A 19,911-nucleotide genomic window follows, 5' to 3' on the forward strand; every position below is an offset into this window, starting at 1 on the left:
TTTTTTTTTTTTTTGAGACGGAGTTTCGCTCTTGTTGCCTAGGCTGGAGTGCAATGGTGCAGTCTCAGCTCACGGCAACCTCCACCTCCCGGGTTCCAGCAATTCTCCTGCCTCAGCCTCCTGAGTAGCTGGGATTACAGGCATGTGCCACCACACCCGGCTAATTTTGTATTTTTAGTAGAGACAGGGTTTTTCCGTGTTGGTCAGGCTGGTCTCGAACTCCCAACCTCAGCTAATCCGCCCGCCTCGGCCTCCCAAAGTACTGGGATTACAGGCATGAGCCACCGCACCTGGCCTGTTTGTTTTCTAGCCCTTTGCTGCATCTCTGTTTTTAAAAAGTCACTGTTAATGTCGATACTGTTTTATTTGATGTTTGACCTCACAGTGTATTATATTTTCCCCTTGTTTCTGAATAGTCTTTGCTTTGGGAAGTATATTCTATATTCTCTTTTTACCCCTATAGCATCTTACCAGAGCTGAGTGTAACTAAATGCTTTCTGGTTTGAATTTGTGAAAAATTTGCCCTGGCTTATGCAGGTCGTAGCTGAAACCCATCCTGCTGGCAGATGTATCTGAGCAGAGCTTTCCGTGAGCCAGGAGCAGGTTGGGTGTCTGCTGCAAGGCTCAGCACTGTTACGATGCCAGCATTGTCTCTTTACATCTTATTTTATTATTTTATTGAGACAGAGTCTTGCTCTGTCACCCGGGCTGGAGTGCAGTGGTGCGATCTTAACTCACTGCAACCTCTACCTCCCGGGTTCAAGTGATTCTCATGCTTCAGTTGCCCAAGTAGCTGGGATTACAGGTGTGCACCACCATGCCCAGCTAATTTTTGTATTTTTAGTAGAGATGGGGTTTCACCATGTTGACCAGGCTGGTCTCGAACACCTGACCTCAAGTGATCCATCCACCTCAGCCTCCCAAACTGCGGGGATTACAGGTGTGAGCCACCGCACCAGCCATCTTTACATCTTCAAAAAGAGGAAATCGACCTTGGAGCCAGTCCAGACCAGAGGACCCATCAGGTGTTTATAGTGTAATCAGCCTGGCACTCAGGCAGTTTGGGCTTTTTCTTGAATTTTTTTTTCCTATAGAGGTTTTAGAGGTACTCTGTTATGACCCAGGCTACTGGGGGCCTCAGGCCAAAGTGGTAATAATAGAAGTGACAGTAAATGTGTAAGCAACCGTAGCTGTGGGCCAGGCACCATGCTGGGCTCTTTACCTGTATAGTTCCATTTAATGCCTTCAACAACTCTGGGAGGAATGGGGTACATTCTCAGGTGAAGCACAGAAACAAAGTAGCTTGTCCAAAGTCATATGGGTGGTTTGGACCCTGCTTAGGCTGTGACCTTTCATTACCGTGCTATGTTCCCTTCTACAAATAAGACAGGAGTTAAATCTATGAAACGGTGGATGTGTGCTGTGCGAGAAGCTTAGGAGAAAATTCTCCAGGCTTTAGTGACATAGAGGCTTGAAAGACTGCTTGAGAAAGAGCGTGAGGTCTGGCTGTGTGCTTTCTATGTGTGAAAGTTTGTTTTGAATGTCACATGTGAGTGCGGGGAATGCTGGAGGGATTTCACCAGTTTTAGTACATTTGGACCCCTGGAGAGCTTTGTCCATAGCAAGATGATTGGAGTGTGGTTTTTAAAGGATGGCACCAGACCTCTAAATGGTAATTACTGTTACCAATTTTGGTTAGTACTTCTTCAGAAAGGGTAGTGGGGTTGGTGAAAATGAAGATTTTGTGGTGGTGATTTATCAAGTAGTGTCATAAACTTTGCCTTCTTTTGTGTGACCAGTAACCCTGTGACATTGAGACTGAAATATGGAGCCACCAGGGAGGTTGGGTATTGTAGGTCTTATTTTGAAAGTTCTTCAGTTGCTTTTAGAGCAAAGATGGAATGGTTCTTCTCATTTGTTTTATTTTGTCTCTCTCTCTCTAGGATTTGGTCAACACTGGACTCAGCACTTTCCTTTTCTTTATTGCTTCAATCGTACTGGCTACTTTAAATCACAGAGCCGGAGCAGAAATTGCTGCCGTGGTAAGCAAACTCAAATGGTTAAAGCAGGCTGATCTGGGGACCTCCTGTGACCTGCTCGCCTGTCCCTGGCATTTGTCCTGCTCCCCCTCCTATGGCTTTTCCTTTGCTAAAGATGATGTTACTGGGCCAGTGGGGGTCCCAGTCCCTTCAGTGCTGTGGTTCTCAAAGTATGGGCCCCAGAACAGCAATCTCAGCATCTGTTAGACATCCTTAGGCTCCACTCCAGAGCTACTGAGTCAGAAATGTATTTGAATGAACCCTCTGGATGATACAGATGCATACTCCAGTTCAAGAACCCCTGCTTTGGTTCATTTCCAACACAGTCCTTGATGATTGTCAGTGATGTTGTTTAAGGGCCTTACCTGGCCGGGCATGGTGGCTCACGCCTATAATCCCAGCACTTTGGAAGGCTGAGGCGGGCAGATCATGAGGTCAGGAGATCGAGACCACGGTGAAACCCCGTCTCTATCAAAAATACAAAAAAATTAGCTAGGTGTGGTGGCAGGTGCCTGTAGTCCCAGATACTCAGGAGGCTGAGGCAGGAGGATGGCGTGAACCCAGCAGGCGGAGCTTGCGGTGAGCTGAGATCACGCCACTGAACTCCAGCCTGGGCGACTGAGCGAGCCTCTGTCTCAAAAGAAAAAAAGAAGAAAAAAAGAAAGAGCCTTGCCTGCCTGGGGAAGGGAGGGGAGGGTTCTTGAATGCAGTCATGATGCCGTTTAGCAGTCACATGACATTTCAAGGTGGAAATGCCATGGCGGGTGGGGACCAGATAATGTAGGACTTTCCCTCTGCATGCCCTGCTCAGTTTATGAGGAACAGGTATTGCTCTCAGTTTATGAGGAACAGGTATCCTTTTTGTAATAGGGGCATTAAAAGGTTTATAAATGATTAAACTAGCTGTTCTCTCAGGTACCACTCAGGAGATTTGTCAGTCTTAATAATTAAAACTCTGTGCTTCTCACTCTGGAGCTGCTTCCTTGGAGCTGCCCAGTGAGAGGCAGGTGTGGGATGGGGGCTGTGATGTGGAACGTTTGGCCCTGTGGCTTGATTTGGGACCCACATGCAAAACCCTGATTTTCTGTCTACGTTACATTTTGTCTGCACTGTATTTTCTCATCTGGGACCAGAGGCCCTGAAGGTGCAGTAAAAGAGGTACTTTTGTGATTTTTTTTTTTCTTATAGGTCCACAATACTTCAAAGGAAACCTTAGGCTGTCTTTAGGTCAGGCAAGATTTTCTGTGTGTCACATGACTAGAGACTCAGCCGTGGTGTGACAGCCACACATCCAGCAGGGCTGGGCACAGGCTTTCCTTTGACTCTGAGCCACCCTGTCATATGTATTTGAAACAAGACTTTAGATTAAATGGGGCTGCTGAGAGGGGAAAGAGATCAAAGAATGAAGGCACAGGGTTGTAGTGGTCAGTTGGCAGAGCAAGAAGGGGCTGCACGTGGCTTGGGTCACCACGGAAGCCTTGGGGGGCTAGGCCACGTGCCCGAGGACTAACTGTGCTGGTGTGTTTTAGATATTTGGCTTCTTGGCGACTGCAGCATATGCAGTGAACACATTCCTGGCAGTGCAGAAATGGAGAGTCAGCGTCCGCCAGCAGAGCACCAATGACTACATCCGAGCCCGCACAGAGTCCAGGGATGTGGACAGTCGCCCTGAGATCCAGCGCCTGGACACGTGAGGACCTGCCTGGATCCTCCTCCCTCCCGTCCTTGTGCCCGTCTCTCAGTCAAGTTTTCTTTCCCTTGTTGTGTCAGATTTCCATGTGATTCAGTTGAATTTTGTCCTCTTTGGTAAAAGTTCATTTTGGGAAAGGGTTTCCCGAGTGGCCCAGTGGGCGGGTCCGCGGTGGAGTCAGGAGGCCCATGTTCCTTGGTGTTTGGGGCTGTGGAGCAGCCAGTGTCACTGCCCAGGTCCACTTGTGGTCTTACCTGCCCTGAAGCACAGGCTTCCTTTGACTCTGAGCCACCCTGTCATGTGTATTTGTAACAAGATGACTTTGGATTAAATGGGGCTGCTAAAAGGGGGGGAAATATGAAGGAATGAAGGGACAGCATTGGAACGGTCAGTCGGCAGTGGTTCTCAGGCAGCCTTAGGCACCACCTGCTCCAAGTCAGTGTTGAGTCTGGCTGCCAGGATCTAACCCACTCCTCGTCTTCCATGCCAGGACCCCCAGGCAGCCAGCACCAGCCCAAAGGCCACAGGGTTGGGGAAAGCTGATGTCCTATTAGGATGGCTCCCAGGGACCTGTGACTCATGGGAGGGTTACCTTTTGTTTCCTACTCTGATGAGAAATCACTTGATTCTTCCTCAAGTGAATCAGCTTCCTGAACCCCAGATTCTTCTCCAGGAATATGGGGACCATCTTGTTTTCCAGTTTCCTGCCTACCCTAAGTACTTTGAGGCTGAACTGCAGATTTTCAGTCATTTTACCTTCTCAGGTAAAAGCCATGAAAGAAACAAGCCTATTCCACCAGCCAAAGCACTTGCCCATTTGCTGGCTTCATGGACTGCAGGTGGGAGGTATGTGGTTGTGTTAAAAAACAGCATGCACATGCGCACGCGCGCGCACACACACACACACCCTCCTCTATTTTAGGGTTGTGTGCTAATTTTCTAAATGCCTGCAAAGAGTTCTAACGTGATTCTGAGCAGATTCGTCTAGGATTTGAAAATACTTGAATTTGCACCAGAACACACCCTTCCACCCATGTTTCAAAAGGCACTAACTGTTGCTTTGGGCGCCTCAGTGTCATAACTACAGACATCATTCTTGGGAGTTGTTGGGGTGAAAAATCCTAGCTGCTTAAGGTTTCTGATTGATTATTGATAAAGTGAAGATTATTGTGTGTGGTGAATGAGTTCAGTGAGTCCCCATGATGCAGTAGTTTTTTTTTTTTTTTTAAATTAGAGATTAATTATATCTTTTATGGAAAAAAGTTGGTTTAGTTTGTCAGGTTTTCACTCTTTGAACTGTTTTTAATGTTTACAAACCTCACTCTAGCTCTAACATTTTGTGTTTAGCCCTCACCAAAAAGCACTGTGGTAGGAAGATTTTGCAGTAATGTGGAGAAATCCCCAAGATCAAGTGCTGACAAATGTTGACAGCTTTAGCAGTGTACTGCGTAATAAATAACTCTGAGGGGGCGGCGGGGGTCTTTGTGAGAAAGCGTCCCCTTATGCACATGTGGCATCTCATTCCCCGGGAAAGGATAGCATCTGATCTCACAGTGTTGATCAGGCAACACTGCTGGGCTGGGGGTCGGAGCTGAGGTTAGCTCCCCGCACCAACACCTTGAGTACGATCTGAGTTCGGAGCAGTGGCCCAGGCTTTGTGGCTGAGCACCATGTCTGTCTCGGGCTGACCCTGCTAGCCTGTTAACAACTGTCTCCCCTCTGCTCCCACAGAGAGGGCAGCCAGGCCGGCTCACAGCTGGGTGTGCTGCCTGGCAGGTCTGTTGAGTGTGTTTGCAAAGTCAAAACTGGGCTTATCTCCCTTTAAGAGTCCCTTTTAAAATAGGGCCACAGAGGCTCAGCCTTGCATTAAATGGCGCCCATTTGGAAGGACCACCCTGAGCTTTATCAGAAATCTCTTGCTGGGAATCTTGTTACTTGGCCCCCAAAAAAGGCCACCTTTGAAGTGGGATTAAAAACAACACCATTCAGGTGGGCTTGTTGCCCAAGTTTTCCAGGTCACTTCAGTAAAACCACTTGATCATCTGGTGAAAGTGGGAGCAGGTGGTCGGCCTCCCGAGGATATGTTGTCAGCTGCAAGAAATAGTTCCGAAGTCACTGAAACTAAATGCAGATGAATGACCAAAAAGGATGCCACGCCACAGAGTGACTTACGAGTCAATTTGCATCTTCGTGATAGACTCTTCAGAATTATTTATGTCCCTGTAACTATTTAATATCCTTTGTGCCATGAGGCTCCCCCGTGGTTTTGTAAATGTTCTCCTTGTATTTAATTAACTCCCACTAGGACCGGAAGTGGTGCCATGGACACTTTCTAGTTGATGTAATGTGTGGTTGCACATCTCATCATGTATAGACCATGTGGTGATGAAAGTTCTGGAGGGAATAGGGTTGTCCACGGTGAACGTGAAGATGCCTATATTTTTCTTATATTGCCTCTGTGCAAACAGAAGACAATCTATATCTGGGGGCCTTAAAATGACCTCTTGGCAAATTGAAGGAAGTGTTTTTGCATTTAATAGTTTCAATAGGGACCAATATCAGTTTGGTTTGGGGCATTTGAAGGCTGAGTGACCTTAATTTTTCTCACTGTTCTGGTGGGTTGATATAGGTTTTCACATTTCAAGCAAAACTTGAAGAAACTGCAGTTGCTATGTGCATTTGGATTTGTTCCTGGACACTGTACAGCTGAAACCCTCAAGCATTTGGTGGAACCTCTGGTGGTTTTAGATGGATGCAAACACTGATGTCCTCAGAGAAAGTTTATTTTGGCACTGATTGGGTGGATTTGGTATTTTTTCCCTCTGATTCTCTTTGATATCCTTCCTTCACATTGCTGAAGGCAGGGGAGGGAAATACGCTTTCCCTGCCTTAAAGAGGGATTGCAGTCATGAAAGGCTGAAGATGCTTGCTGGTCCCACATAAAGCTGGGAAGAGCAGATGCAGTTACAGATTAAAATCTCGTCAGATAAGTTCAATTTGAAGTGAACAGCCATCCGAGGGAGGTGACTTTTGTCTACAGAAAAAGCAAGAATGTGGCACCCTGCACAGCCCCAATACACATCTTCCTTGGCAACGTGAGCTAAAGCCAGCATGGGCAAGGCCAGCCCAGCTCTGAGGGCTTGGCCCTGGGAAGTCGGCGGCACCCGCAGCCCTTTGGGTCCTGTTACTGTCCCCTGGCGGGAAGGCTCACGCCTGTGGGCAGCCACGGAATGTGTCTGACCTCCACCCTATGTTGGGTGCTTCTGGGAGAGCTTCGTGACTCAGTTGAAAACATTTTGACTCTCTTCAAGTTTGCAGTTTCATCTGTGGTTCTTGGAAGCTGTCCTAGTGAGTCAGCATTGGGTTAAGCCTGAGGAGACCAAGCTCCAACACCTTTGTGCACTCATGTATATGAATTCTTGCTTGCAGTGAATGAGCCCTGAACAACCCTAGTGTGTGTCATGTCCTGCGTGTGGCCCAGACGTGTTTTCCTGTAGATTCACATGAGAAAACCTCACCTATCCATGTGCTCTAAGAGATGGACTGAGGTCTAATCCCTCTCTGGCGAGGTAAATCGCCAGATTTTCTGTGGGTTGGTCTTAACACCTAGGAGATGAATAGAGCGTGGAGACACCTGACCAATTTAGTGATTCTGCAAGGCAGTGATGATTTAAGGGTTCCCATTGTCTCATCTGTGTTCAAAACAAAGCAATCATGAAGTCTTTGTGCCACTGCCTGACTGTCATCTTCTCCAGACTTGTTTACAGAGAAATAATGACGTTAAACAGGTATCAGAAAGGGGAAAAAAGTTTCTAGGCCAAGAGCTACTGGTGGATTCTCTTGAGCAGAATAACAAGTTGCTTCCTGCTCCAGGGACTGCCATTAGCTTGTGAGGTCTCCAGGTGCCTTGTTAGTTCCCAGTGAAGTTGCAGAATCCAGGGTTTTTTCCAGGTTTGTCTTATTTTATCAGCACCCATGTCCAGGCCCAACAGCTTGGTAGGCTGGTGAGGTCCACACACAGTCAGGTCCGGGAGATGAGGGAGGAAGCGGTGGCCTGGAACACCCCGCCTGTCTTCCATCAGCACTAGACAGCTCAGGCTATCTTGGAAACGTGTACTTGGTTAACTGCCTTCCTGTCCTCTTGTCTTTGAAAGCTGTCTCATGTTCCACAGTCAGCCTGAGGGCAAGAGTGGGATGCTGGGGACAGGTCTTCCCCGTGCTATGGGTGAGCTCCTGGCATCTGGCTCAGGAACATGTGGGTCCAGCAGGTGACTCTGAAGCTGGCTTGGCTGCCATCTCAGACAGGACGCAGGCCTGACACCCTCAGCTTTCAGCTTTGTAAACTTCCCTGGCGCTTTATAGAATCTTGTGTTTCTTCTCTTCTCAGCAGATGTCATTCAAATCACAAGAACTGTCTGGTCGAGAAAGTAATTTAAAATATTTGACCTTTTATGTTTCTTTTATTTAGAAACTGTGAGAGAAAATACCTTCAATATCTATTACGTCTAGAAGAATGTTCTTCTGAAAGTGAATGTTCTGTTTAGTTCTTCTTCATGTGAGTGAGTAGCATTTGTACACTCTTCAGCTTGAAGCGGAATAGGTCCTGTTATATTCTCTTCTTTTGTCTGGGATATATTCTTTTTCCATTTGAATACAGTTTTTCAACCTTTGGGATTTTTTTTTTCCTTCCTAGTTTTTCCTATTCACAAACATAACAGTAAGGGAAAAAATCACCCACAAGCCCGCTGAGTTTGAATCACTGGCAGCTTGCCTAGAAAAGTTTAGATGATGGGTCCTTGAATGGTGTATCTATTTCATAGGGTGAGTTTGTTGTCTATGTTTTTTTATGCTGAGGCTGTAATTCAGGTGACTGCTATCTAGACACCTGGGGTGGCATGTTTTCTTTGGGATGCATAATACAGAAAGGCCAGGGAGCCTTTGGCTTGGACCCCAGGGAGCTATCGAAACTTTTGAAGTTTAAGTTTAGGAGTAAGAACATATCTCAGACCACCTTAGTCAGCTTTGCTAATGGGATTTAGGGCCAGGCCAGAGTTTCTTTTCCTAACTGTTCCTGAAAAGAGAGATGGTGTGAAACAAGATTCTGATAATGGTTTGTGTGAGACTTGATCATAGTCTAAAACTATCATGTCTTGAGTTGCCTTAGGATGACAGTGCAGACACCCAGTAGGAAGTACCCCATTTTTATCAGGAAAGTCAGTCACGCGAAGGGATGGTGAGGAGACGAGGGGAGAGGAGGGAGACTTGGTGCCCTTGCACCAGGGTGAGGCCTGACTCACGCCGCTTCCCCCCACAGGCCCTGCTTTGCTTGCCTGCTTTTTCCGGAGTCAATTTTGCAAGTTTCAAGACTCTGTTCCCCTCTTTGCAGAAGTGAGGAAGGCAAATACTCAGGGTTTGAAGAGCGACCTGGCTGGCTCGGGGGCTGGCAGATGCGAGGGCAGGACACCTGGGGTGGACTAGTAGGCTGGCCCAGGCCCAAAGGGGGCTGCCTGCTCCCAACTCTTTCACTCTGTAACCCATTTTAAAACGAGTTTTTGAATCTTGCCTCAAATTGACCTACTTGGATAAAATCAGTGCTTTTCCTAACTTGATTTTGTTTGACATGGTTCCCTCTAAGAGAATGCTAGGAATTGAAACTATTTGTATATGTTGAAATTTGTAGGGGTTCAGGAACCCATGGCAGAAACATATTTATTTACAAGTATGACTATTTTTTTTTCAAAGTAGGCAATTCTGTCTTTGTATATTTTAAGGCAAATAATCACTTCACCTCTGGTGCCTTCCATGCGTCGCATAAGCACTCGTCAATCATGGAATTGGAAAAAAAGATGTACATTTAGTTAAGCCAGATAACACTATTTTTGTAGCATGATTTTAGATTGTGTCCTTTTAATATTGTTTTCAACAATGGTAGTTTTGAGGTTTTGGCCATTTTCTCTTTACACTTCGTATGTATTTTAAAGAAGAAAAAAACAACAAAAAAATTCCCTGGCTATTCCTCTTTCCTGTCTGCTGCTGCTTCTCCCACATCTTGTTCCTGCTTATTTAAATAGTCTGAGAGTAAGAGTATATTTCTGTGAAATAATTATAAGTCAGTATAATTGCATTGGCATTTTTTAACCACTTGCTCAGTTTGGAGCCACTGCTCACCTCAAACAGTACAAAGAAAGTGGTTCCATATTTTACAAACAAAAGAGTAGCATCAGAGCCCTGACCTGTCTTTGGGTGTAAAATGGTGAAAGGCCGGCGTCTGGCTCCTTCCCCTGTGGTTTGGGCTGGTGAACTGAGCCCAGGTGTATTCTCTGGCCCGGGCCCCTTCCAGGATCAGTGCAGGCATCCTGCAGAGGCGTGGCCTTCCTGCCACTACAGAGTGGGAAGCTTCCCGGGGGACCTCAGCCGGCTCCGGAGCTCTCACCTTCCACTCGGATCTCGTATTGGTTCGTTGTGGATGCTCTGGCTAGGCTTGGTGGCATATTCCAGGCTTCAGGCCTGAACAAAACAGGCTGCTTGCTGTGAGGAGCTAGATGACACCAAGACACAGACATATACTCTTTAGCAGCTCCTTTCGCCTCTCCTTCCTGCAGGGCGTGAGTTATGGCTGGTCCCAAAACCCTTGAATAAACTAGCTGAGCCATTGCAAATGAAGGTACAGATGGATTGAAACATAAAATCGTAGCTTTTGATGTCCTTCTGAAGGGTCAGAATATGTAATTATTTGATAACCAAGGAAGTCAAGCCAGATGGCTAAGTAGTAACTTTCCAATATGATTTATCCGTGGTACTTCACCTGGTGGCACTTTTGGGGGGCAATATTAACAACTATCACATTTTACTTGTTAAGTCTCTTTCATTCTGGCAGTTTAAAGACACAACTGTGGGCTTTCTGAGGCAATGCCCACTGGGCAAACTTAGGTTTATGTGTTTGGTTTTTCAGCTACAGAAGCCCTGGGTGGGTGCCCCCTGGCTGGCCTGGCTCTCGGCTTCAAGTCTGTATGTCTGGAGTGGGTTGGGGCCCCAAAGCTTTGCTGCTATTGATTTGTCCCCGACAGCAGGCAAAGCCTCACATTGCCCTCAATTTTCCCCCTTTCATTTGAAGGACCAATTTTTCACGGTACTTGTCTTGATCTTTTTCATAGTGTTCAAATCTGTATTTTTGTATGTAGAGGAAAATAATTTTCTCAACACTAATCGTTAATAACTATTGTATTAAATCGTCATGAAGGAACTCTTGTTTAATAAATGGACGTGTAAGGATGTCGTTGTCTCTCCTCACTCTGGCTGGCCTCCTCTGCCCCTTAAAGGTTATGGATCCAGTTCCTGAAACAGGGCTGCTGTGTGGAGGTTGAACAGAGCCATGATCCTCGGTGGAACAAGGCCTCTGTGACGCCAGCTTTGCCGCTTTGCCAGGGCTGACAAGGTGGAACGTAAATTCCACCAGGGGCCTCTCCGCTCCTGCACACCCAGCTTTCATATGCATTTTCAGCACATGTGGTGTATGACAGTTTGGGTGGAATGTCTTGTCTTTTCCCATCAGCCTGGACAAGAATGCTGACCTGGGTCCTCCAGGGCTGCAGTTCTCTGGGCTGTTAAGAGAGCCCCAGGGTTCCCGCTGCCTGAGGCTGCTGTGAGACACTATCCTGATGTGTAAGTGAGAGGGCCCTGGGCCAGTTACCCGACCTTTGTCTCAGTTTGTTTGTAAAACAGGATAGTGTGAGAACTAGAGCCAGGGTCCCCAACCCCTGGGCAGTGGACTGGTACCATGGGGCCTGTTAGGAGCCAGGCTGCACAGCAGGAGGTGAGTGGCAAGCAACTGAGCTCCACCTCCTGTCAGCCCGGCAGTGGGATTAGGTTCTCATAGGAACACGAATCCTGTTGTAAACTGTGCATGCTGTGGATCTAGGTTGTGTGCTCCTTATGAACATCTAATGCTTGATGATGTGAGATGGAACAGTTTCATCCTGAAACCATCCCCTCCCACCCTCACCCCAACCTACCCCCCAATCCCCAGTCCGTGGAAAAACTGTCTTCCACGAAACTGGTCCCTGGTGCCAAAAAGGTTAGGGACCACTGAAATAAAGGATTAAATGGTAGTCAGATTTCATGTGTATTTTTGCTAACACTGAAAACTGACAGGATCCACACTGGCCTTACCAGCTTGTACTGAAGCCTGACATGATACCCAACAGTATTACTCCAGTTTTTTCAAACACACACTCCAAGCAAGTGGTCAGTCTGGCTTAATTCATTATGGCTTTTTTTCAGGGTAAGAGATTCACATGCAAGAGAATAAGGCTACAGATGCTCCAAACATGGGTCCAGAACTCTGGCTCTTTTGTGAGGCCTAGAGTCACAGAAAATGCCATCTGTTAAGAAGCTGCTTTTGTATAAAAAATATATAAAAAGTTACAAAATTCCATCAAAGACAGATACACGGTATAAGTCGTTAGGTGAACACAGAAGGCTGGTCTCATCTCCCGCAGTGGCCCATAGACCTGCCCTGGGGTCTGGAAGTTCACTGTCCTGAGGGTCCAGGAACTCCTGCCTGCTGCCTGGGCTCTAGGAAGAAGAAGGGTTTGGCTGGGCCCGCCCAGCTCCCCGTGACACTGTCACTGTGACGTCACTGTTGTACCCTCTGTCTTCTGGTCCAGTCAGTCTATGAGCTCTTCTTTGAAACAGTCTTAGACCCAGAATGGTCATCTCACCCCCAGAAAACATGGTTTCCAAGGGTGGGAGGTGTCAGTTATGGGTGCGGAGCCCCACTCTCCTGAGCGACAAGGCAAAGGTCAGTTTCTCCCTGCTTCACGAATGAAGAGGGAACTGGTGCTTCTTGAACCAAAGATTCTTGGAAGGGTCATTGTCACCAAAGTGCCTGGCGTGGGCAGGAGCACCAAGTGCAGACAAACCCAGCGGGGCCTGGCGGGGCAGCCCTGTCACGGTTTCTGTCTTTGTTCCTGTTAGTGAAACAGAAGACCCCCGACCCCCACCACCTAGCAGCATGGAACGCCTGCTGCCCAGGTGGAGACAAGGCTCTGCTTTGTCTCCTTGTGCTGGTTTTTGGCAGAGAGGTTAAAGGGCTGAAGGCTTGTGGGACAGAAATGGGGAGAAGGGGTGGGACACCCAAGATGCCCTCACACGCAGCATGGTCAACAGTGCTGAGCTGAGGGGCAAGCCTGGTAGGCTGGGCTCAGGCAGAACCTGAAGCTGTAGGGGCCTGCTGTGTCTGCAGCCCCCTCTGCAACTCAGAAGTCCAGGCTTCCCCTCCAACGCCAGTGTCCCCTGTGAGGCGCAGGAGTGGAGGCCTGTGTGGCTCAGGTTGCCAGGGCACCCGCCAGGCCTTCAGTCAGAGTCCGAGTCGGAATTCTCTTCTGAAAGGAAAGCAGAGAGGATGCTTGGCAGGAGGCTCAGGGCAGTGGTGCCCGGGAATGGTCTCTGGGGAAGCACAGCTGGGTTGCTGGCAGGAGCCTGGGTGCAGGCCGCTCACAGCTGACGCTACCATTCCCAGTGATCACTGGCATCAGGGCAGGCCCCAGGCCTGAGGCCTTCCAGAGGCAGCAGCCACTTTCTGGTTTTTTTTTTTTTTGAGATGGAGTCTTGCTCATCACCCAGGCTGGAGTGCAATGGCACGATCTCGGCTCACTGCAACTTCCACCTTCCCGGGTTCAAGCGATTCTCCTGCTTCAGCCTCCGGTAGCTGGGATTATAAGCGTGTGCCACCACGCCCGGCTAACTTTTGTATTTTTAGTAGAGATGGGGTTTCACCATATTGGTCAGGCTGGTCTTGAACTCCTGAACTCAGGTGATCTATCTGCCTCGGCCTCCCAAAGTGCTGGGGTAACAGGCGTGAGCCACCGCGCCCGGCCACAGCAGCCACTTGCACCTCCAGGGTGTGGGTACGGGTGCAGGTGGGGGTGTTTCCACCCCAAGACTGAAGCCCAGGTACCCCTTCCTCAGGCCCAGCCCCTCCCGAGTCTCCCTGGGCTGTTCTCAGCTGGGCGGGTCAGGGCTGTACCTCTGCATCCCAGCTCTATCCCCACCCCCAGGTTCAGCAGGACAAGGTAAGGATGATGATTTTCTTGTCCCCCAAACTAAATATCCTGGAAAATCAGCAAGCCTCTTTTTAGCCATTTTATATCTTCAATCCCCTTTCCCAATCCTTGTTTAATATTGTAATCAGAAACAATTTTATAATGGTAAGGGCCTGCCTATGAGGTGTGCCTCGAGGGTTCCTGAAATCCCAATACTGAAGGGAGCTCTGTAGAGCCTTCTGGAACCTCCACCCCAGAAGGAAAAGCACCAGAGTCACTAACCCCCCACTCCGCCCCAGTGCTGGTTGCTACTTCCTGATGTTCATCCCCTCCCTGGCCAGCCTCTGTCTCTCAGAACCCCAGTCAGTCCCCACGCTGTCACTGACTCATGGCCGGGCCCAGGGCTTGGGTGTGGGCAGCCTAGTCCCTAAACCCCAGCTCTGCCCCTTACTCCTCTTCCTGGGCTGCACTCCTCAGATTTTGTGGGGTTTGCTATATTCAATTTTTTGTTTTCCCCCTGAGATGGAGTCTCGCTCTGTTGCCCAGGCTGGAGTGCAATGTTGTGATCTCAAGTCACTGCAACCTCCGCCTCCCAAAATCAGGCGATTATCCTGCCTCAACCTCCCAAGTAGCTGGGATTACAGGTGGGCACCACCATGCTCGGCTAATTTTTGTATTTTTAGTAGAGATGGGGTTTCACCATGTTGGCCAGGCTAGTCTCAAACTCCTGACCTCAAGTGATCCACCCACCTCGGCCTCCCAAAGTGTTGAGATGACAGGCATGAGCCACTGTGCTTGGCCGCTACATTCAATTCTAACATACAAGTCAGGAATAATTTTACAGCAAAATAATTGTTACATATGTGAAACTCTTCAAATAGTAAAAAAAGAAAAAAAAAAACCTCCCAAGTTTCCACTGACGTTTACTAATTGTTCCCTGGGCTGGCTGGCTGGGATCACTTGCTGTGGGCAACTGGGAGCAGGCTGCAGAGCCAGAGGAAACCGCCTGGGAGCTCTAACCTAGTATTTGCCAAGGGATGGAATGGGATGAGTGGCATTCATTTTGAGCAAAAGGACAGTTTCTGGGATTCACAAATCCCCATGGCCCCAGCACCTGGCTATTAGGAAACTAGTGTCTCTTAAGCCTGGTTCTGCCTAGGGAAGATCCCAACCACAGGGTGGGGCCTGCAGGCCCTTCCAGAGCTGCCCTTGTCTACCTGCCCAGCCACAGGCACTGCCAGCACAGGGGCACATCCGCCTGGTCCAGAGAAGCATCTCCCGGGCAGAAGCACCTGCTGTCTCTGCTCTCAGTTTTCTTCCCGCACCAGCCTGGTCTCTTCTGCCTGCACCCTCCTCTACCGCCATCCATCAAGACCCAGCTCTAGCGTCCCCTCTGGAGCCTCAGGCTGGCTGGCACTCAGTGTGGGCCTGCTTTCAGCTACTGTATCCCTACTTCTATCAGCTCCTGTTTTACTGTTGTCATTGCTGTCCCATCTGGCCCCTCCCCTGGTATGGGACACATCATGTGTCCGTTGCCATGGTTTCTGGATCTGAGTGCTCTCTGGCCTCTGAGCTCCCCAGGACAGGCCTGGATGGGTAAGACAGCAGAGGGGCTGGGTTAGGGGGGTGGCCACTCTGGATCCCAGGTGGACAGGTGCCCTGAGAGTGACTGGCTGCCCAGGGGGGTCGTCCAGGGAGACTTGGCTCAGCCATGCCCACTGCTTGCCCTTCCTAAAAAGGCTGGGGTGAGGGGCACAAGGGGAATGAAACTGGCTTTGGATCAGTGCTGCATGAGAGTAGGTGAGAATGGGCTGTAAAAACACTGCCATGGGGAGAGAGGAAATGATCCCACCCCAGCCTCAAACTAGCTGGCCATCCCCAAGGGAGGACAGGCCCCTGTTGCAGCACTGCTGGGGTATTCAGGCCGGCCGCTCACCTTCTGTCTTGTGGGCTGTGGTCTCATCTGCAGAGTCCCCTTGTTTGAGGAATTTGGCCACGTCGTTAAAGATCAGGTAGAAATCAATTGCAAACACGATGGTAGCAAAGAAGCCAAATACCTGTGGACAGGGTGGATGGGACGTATCACAGCACTGACTCCCTGCTCCGGGAGGGCTGCCCCAGCCTTGTGGCCCATTTCAGACCTGCTTGGACAGACAGCCCGAGTGACAGGCACAGACCCCTCTGAGTAACAGAAGTGGGAAAATGAGCTGTGAACTTGGTTTGACAAACAGCCTTTCAAAACTCCGGGTAGAGTCAATCTCTAATGAGAGGACTTTGGAATCATCATCGGGACCCACATGAGACCCCAGGGGGGCCCCAGCAGGGAAAGGCTCTGCCCCAGGTCCCACCCTAAGTGAGCAGCTAGAGTGGCATCTGCAGTTTCCGGAGGGGTGGGGCGGCTGCTCACCCCAGCGGCTTTGGAAGCCCCATCAGAGTACTTGGCGACGGCCGTGATGGAGATGGCAAAGTAGATGAGGGCTGCGGTGACACAGCGCAGGAAGTCCTGGGGAGAGAGGGACACCATCATGCTGCCTTGAGCCCCCTGGAGCTGAGCACAGCATGGGGAGGAGGCCTGGCAGCCTGATCTTGTTCCCAGCCCCAGGCCTAGCACCTGAGGGCTCCTACCCCATCCTGGCCCTACCCACATGCCTAGGCCTTTGTCCCACCCGCCAGGTGCCTCTGCTGCCCTGCCAGCAGCTGACACTGCCCTATCCCAGGTCCAGCGGGACTGCTGTCCTAAGCTCTGGACAAAAAACTGTGGATCAGGCTGCAGCCTGCCCTGCGACGCGGTGGAAGCAGAAGTTGGAAACACCTCCACCTGCTCCCTTGCTGTTCTCCAATGGGGAGATCTGTTTCTGCGCCTCGGTTTTGCCACACTCTTGTGGCCGATCCATTTATGGATCACAGTTTCTGCTGACCTGTCCTTAAGATGGGGACACTTGGGAGGTGCAGCCCTCCTGAGGCAGCAGATGCTGGATATGAAGTCAAGAGACAAGGGTTAAAGTCCAGCCTTTGCTGCCCTTTTTCTAGGACACATTTCATTCAGCGAAGTCCACTGGGGTCTGGGCCCTCACAGGTGACAAAACGAGGTCAGGGTTGCCGATGGCTGAGGTCTGGGTAAGCCCTGCAAGTCCTCAGTTAACCTGTCCTGCCCGCGTGGAAATGGCTTGAATTCCTGTGGTGGCAGCTCATTCCTGCAAGCCCCGTGGGGAGCACCAGCGCCACCTGGTGGCCAGAGACCCCTCTCCGGGTTCCCTGCCTCAAAGACGTGCTCTAGAAGCACCAGAGCCCACTTCAGATCACAGGGCTGCTGAGGAGTGGAGCTGGGATGATCTGAAGCTTGGTCTCTCCATCCAGTTCTAACCAACTGCAAACTCCAGCACACTGGAGAAAGGATAAGGGCCCAAGTGCATGACTCCAGACTCCTCATTTGGTCGCTTTGTGCAGGGTACCCCTCCCTCCTGGGGCCCCTGTCCTCACCATCATGGGCCAGCACAAGCCCTGCCACTTGTCATTCAGCTGCATGGCATCAGCAAAGAGGAAGAACAAGGCCAGCAGGAACTCCAGTAGAGGTGCTGTGAGGAAGGCAGATGCTGAGGATGCCACATAGCAGATAAAAGTGATGAACGAGAGACCCTGCAGGGAAGGAGTTTGAGGTAAAGTCAGAGCCTTTTCGTGCTCCTTGCCCAGTGCTCCTCTGAGCCAGGCCCTGTGGTCAGGATAGAGGAGGCTCCAGCAGGGGAAGCCAACTGCTCACAGTCCCACAGCTGGGAAGTGGCAGAGCCAGATTAGAATCCCAGGCCAAGCGCAGTGGCTCACGCCTGTAATCCCAGCACTTTGGGAGGCCAAGGCAGGTGGATTGCTTGAGCCCAGAAATTTGACCCCCGCTTGGGTAACATGGCAAAACCTCATCTCTGCAAAATATACAAAAATTAGCTGGGCATGGTGGTGTGTGCCTGTAATCCCAGCTACTGGGGAGGCTGAGGTGGGAGCATCACCTGAGCCCGGGGAGGTTGAGGCTGCAGTGAGGTGTGATCAGGCCACTGCACTCCATCCTGGGTGAGACAGTGAGAGACTCTGTCCGCCCCCCCTGCTGAAAAAAAAAGAACCCCAGCATGGCCCAGGCCCACGCCTATGCTGCCTCCCAGTCCTGGGCATGACCCTAAGTCCTCACCTCACCCCACCCCAGCTCCCTGCCAGGACCGAGTCAGAAAGCCCCAGCCTCCCAAGCACATCCACTCCACTCTGCCCTGTGGAGGGAAATCAAAGTTAGGAACCAGTTTCCAAAAAGTAACACCCAACACTGAAGACGTGCGCTTGTCACTGAACGTAAATTTCACCTTGAAAACAAAAAACAAGTCTTGAATCTTAGTTAATGATATGCATGCTGAAGTGTTCAGAGTTGAAATGTCCTGATGTCTGCAATTTATTTTGTGTTAAAAGATAAAATGGATTGATGGACAGATAGATAAAGCAAAAAAACCTTTTAGCATTTTAATGTATTTAAAAATTTTCATAATAATAAGAAAGGAACATCCAAGAGAGGGTGCATTGGCACTGACCTCAGGCCCTGCTGCCTTATTCACACAGGGCCAGCTGTACTTGAACTATAAGAATCAATAAATGTTCACTGCAGTCTTGCCCACAACTCTGTAGGTGGGAAGAGCTGCTGCAGGAGGATGTCCAGCCCTGGTAAGTCCTGCAGCTTAGGTGCGCTGCAGAGCAGGCCAAGGTGACCTGTTGGCCAGCCTGGGGCTCCACAGTGCCTGGTGCCCTTAGGCTCACGGGCATCTCCTCTGACCCTCACATCCACCCATGAGCACAGCCCCACTTTACAGATGAGAAGACTCTGTTACATGGCTAATCAGAGGCTACTAGAATTTGAACCCAGGACTGGCCGACCCCCCAGATAGAGTTCTCTTACCCACCTCCCGCTGCCCTCAAGATGGAGTCTTGCTCTGTCTCCCAGGCTGGAGTGCAGTGGCACAATCTCAGTTCACTGCAACCTCCACCTCCCGGGTTTAAGCGATTCTTCTGCCTCAGCCTTCCGGAGTAGTTGGGATTACAGGCGACCGCCACCACACCCAGCTAATTTTTGTATTTTTAGTAGAGACAGGGTTTCACCATGCTGGCCAGGCTGGTCTCGAATTCCTGACCTCAGGTGATCCACCCACCTCGGCCTCCTAAAGTGTCGGGATTACAGTGTGAGCCACCGCACCCGTCCCAGACAGAGTTCTTAAGCAACTTGGCCCTGTGGGTGTTGGGGAGGCCATCTGTCCTGGTTTCTGTCACTGTGGCTGCGTTTGAACACGTCCATGGCTGAGTAGCTTCTAGTGGGTGCTGGAGGCCCCATGGGGACACCCAGATGCCTCACAGGAAGCACTGTGGCTGCTTCAGACAAATGAACTGCAGGGATCCCAGGGGGTCCCCAGGGCACCCCCATTCGCTCTGCACATGGCCTTGGGTGCAGCTGAGCCCCCTTTGGACAGATAGACTAAGGCATAGACAGGGGCTGGGAGGCTGCTGGGGCCTCCCAGGAAGGCCTTCCGTGGGACCGACCCAGCCCTGGCCCTCCCCTTCCTGTCTCCTATGCCCAGGCCCCAAAGCCTAATTCTGGGGATTCCCCTCTCAATTCCTGTTTTCTCATCCCGCGATTTCTGGGGCCACTTCCTCTCTCTGTTTCTGTCCATGTCAGCCTCTGCACTTGCTTGGCCTGGGGGTGGGAGTGAGGGGACTAGGGAGGCAGGAGTGCCCTCAGCGGCTCCTGTGAACCCTGAGTGCGGACCATTCACCCTTCCTTATCCTCCCTGACCTGGATTCCTGACATCTGCTGGGCCCAGGGTGGCCTCTATGCTCCTGCTGGGCATATGCCTCCCCCCATGAGGTGGTCCTGGGTGAGGATGGGGGGCGGTTCAAGTCCCTCAGGGGACGGTGGATTCGAGGCTTCTCCCCTCAAGTGGCTCCCAGTGGTCTCCAGGGTGGGGCTGGGAGTGTAGACTTGGTGTCTCACTTGGGCGTTGGGCAGGTGGCCTCTGGGCTGACCGCGGGAGAGGCTGCAGGACCACCTTCTACCCTCTGCCCTGAGCGACCAGAGAGAGGTCCTGGAGCAGAATCCCCCTTCCTCCTGCCCCCACCCTCC

At 50.3% G+C, this 19,911-nt stretch overlaps 2 protein-coding genes across 3 annotated transcripts in view; one reads left to right on the forward strand and one right to left on the reverse strand.

Moving 5' to 3' along the window:
- CMTM4 (CKLF-like MARVEL transmembrane domain containing 4) overlaps positions 1-11,001 on the forward strand; it is a 29,217-nt gene extending 18,216 nt beyond the window's left edge. The window contains exons 2-4 of the mRNA XM_011987879.1: positions 1,944-2,042; positions 3,569-3,729; positions 8,423-11,001. Coding sequence (XP_011843269.1) covers positions 1,944-2,042; positions 3,569-3,729; positions 8,423-8,444 — 282 coding nt within the window. The 3' untranslated portion in view covers positions 8,445-11,001. The remainder of the gene's footprint in view (positions 1-1,943; positions 2,043-3,568; positions 3,730-8,422) is intronic.
- An 837-nt stretch (positions 11,002-11,838) lies between these two features.
- CMTM3 (CKLF-like MARVEL transmembrane domain containing 3) overlaps positions 11,839-19,911 on the reverse strand; it is a 10,495-nt gene continuing 2,422 nt past the window's right edge. Inside the window, exons 2-5 of one of the 2 annotated variants that reach the window (XM_011987881.1) lie at positions 17,253-17,408; positions 16,180-16,275; positions 15,709-15,829; positions 11,839-13,112 (exon numbers count right to left, since the gene is read on the reverse strand). In XM_011987881.1, coding sequence (XP_011843271.1) covers positions 13,084-13,112; positions 15,709-15,829; positions 16,180-16,275; positions 17,253-17,297 — 291 coding nt within the window. In that variant the 5' untranslated portion in view covers positions 17,298-17,408 and the 3' untranslated portion in view covers positions 11,839-13,083. Of the gene's footprint in view, positions 13,113-15,708; positions 15,830-16,179; positions 16,276-17,252; positions 17,429-19,911 lie in introns of those variants that run through there. The other variant, XM_011987880.1, reaches the window with a different exon arrangement.

The sequence above is a fragment of the Mandrillus leucophaeus genome, unplaced genomic scaffold (assembly GCF_000951045.1).
Source record: "Mandrillus leucophaeus isolate KB7577 unplaced genomic scaffold, Mleu.le_1.0 Scaffold319, whole genome shotgun sequence".
In the NCBI taxonomy this organism is placed as follows: Eukaryota; Metazoa; Chordata; class Mammalia; order Primates; family Cercopithecidae; genus Mandrillus; species Mandrillus leucophaeus.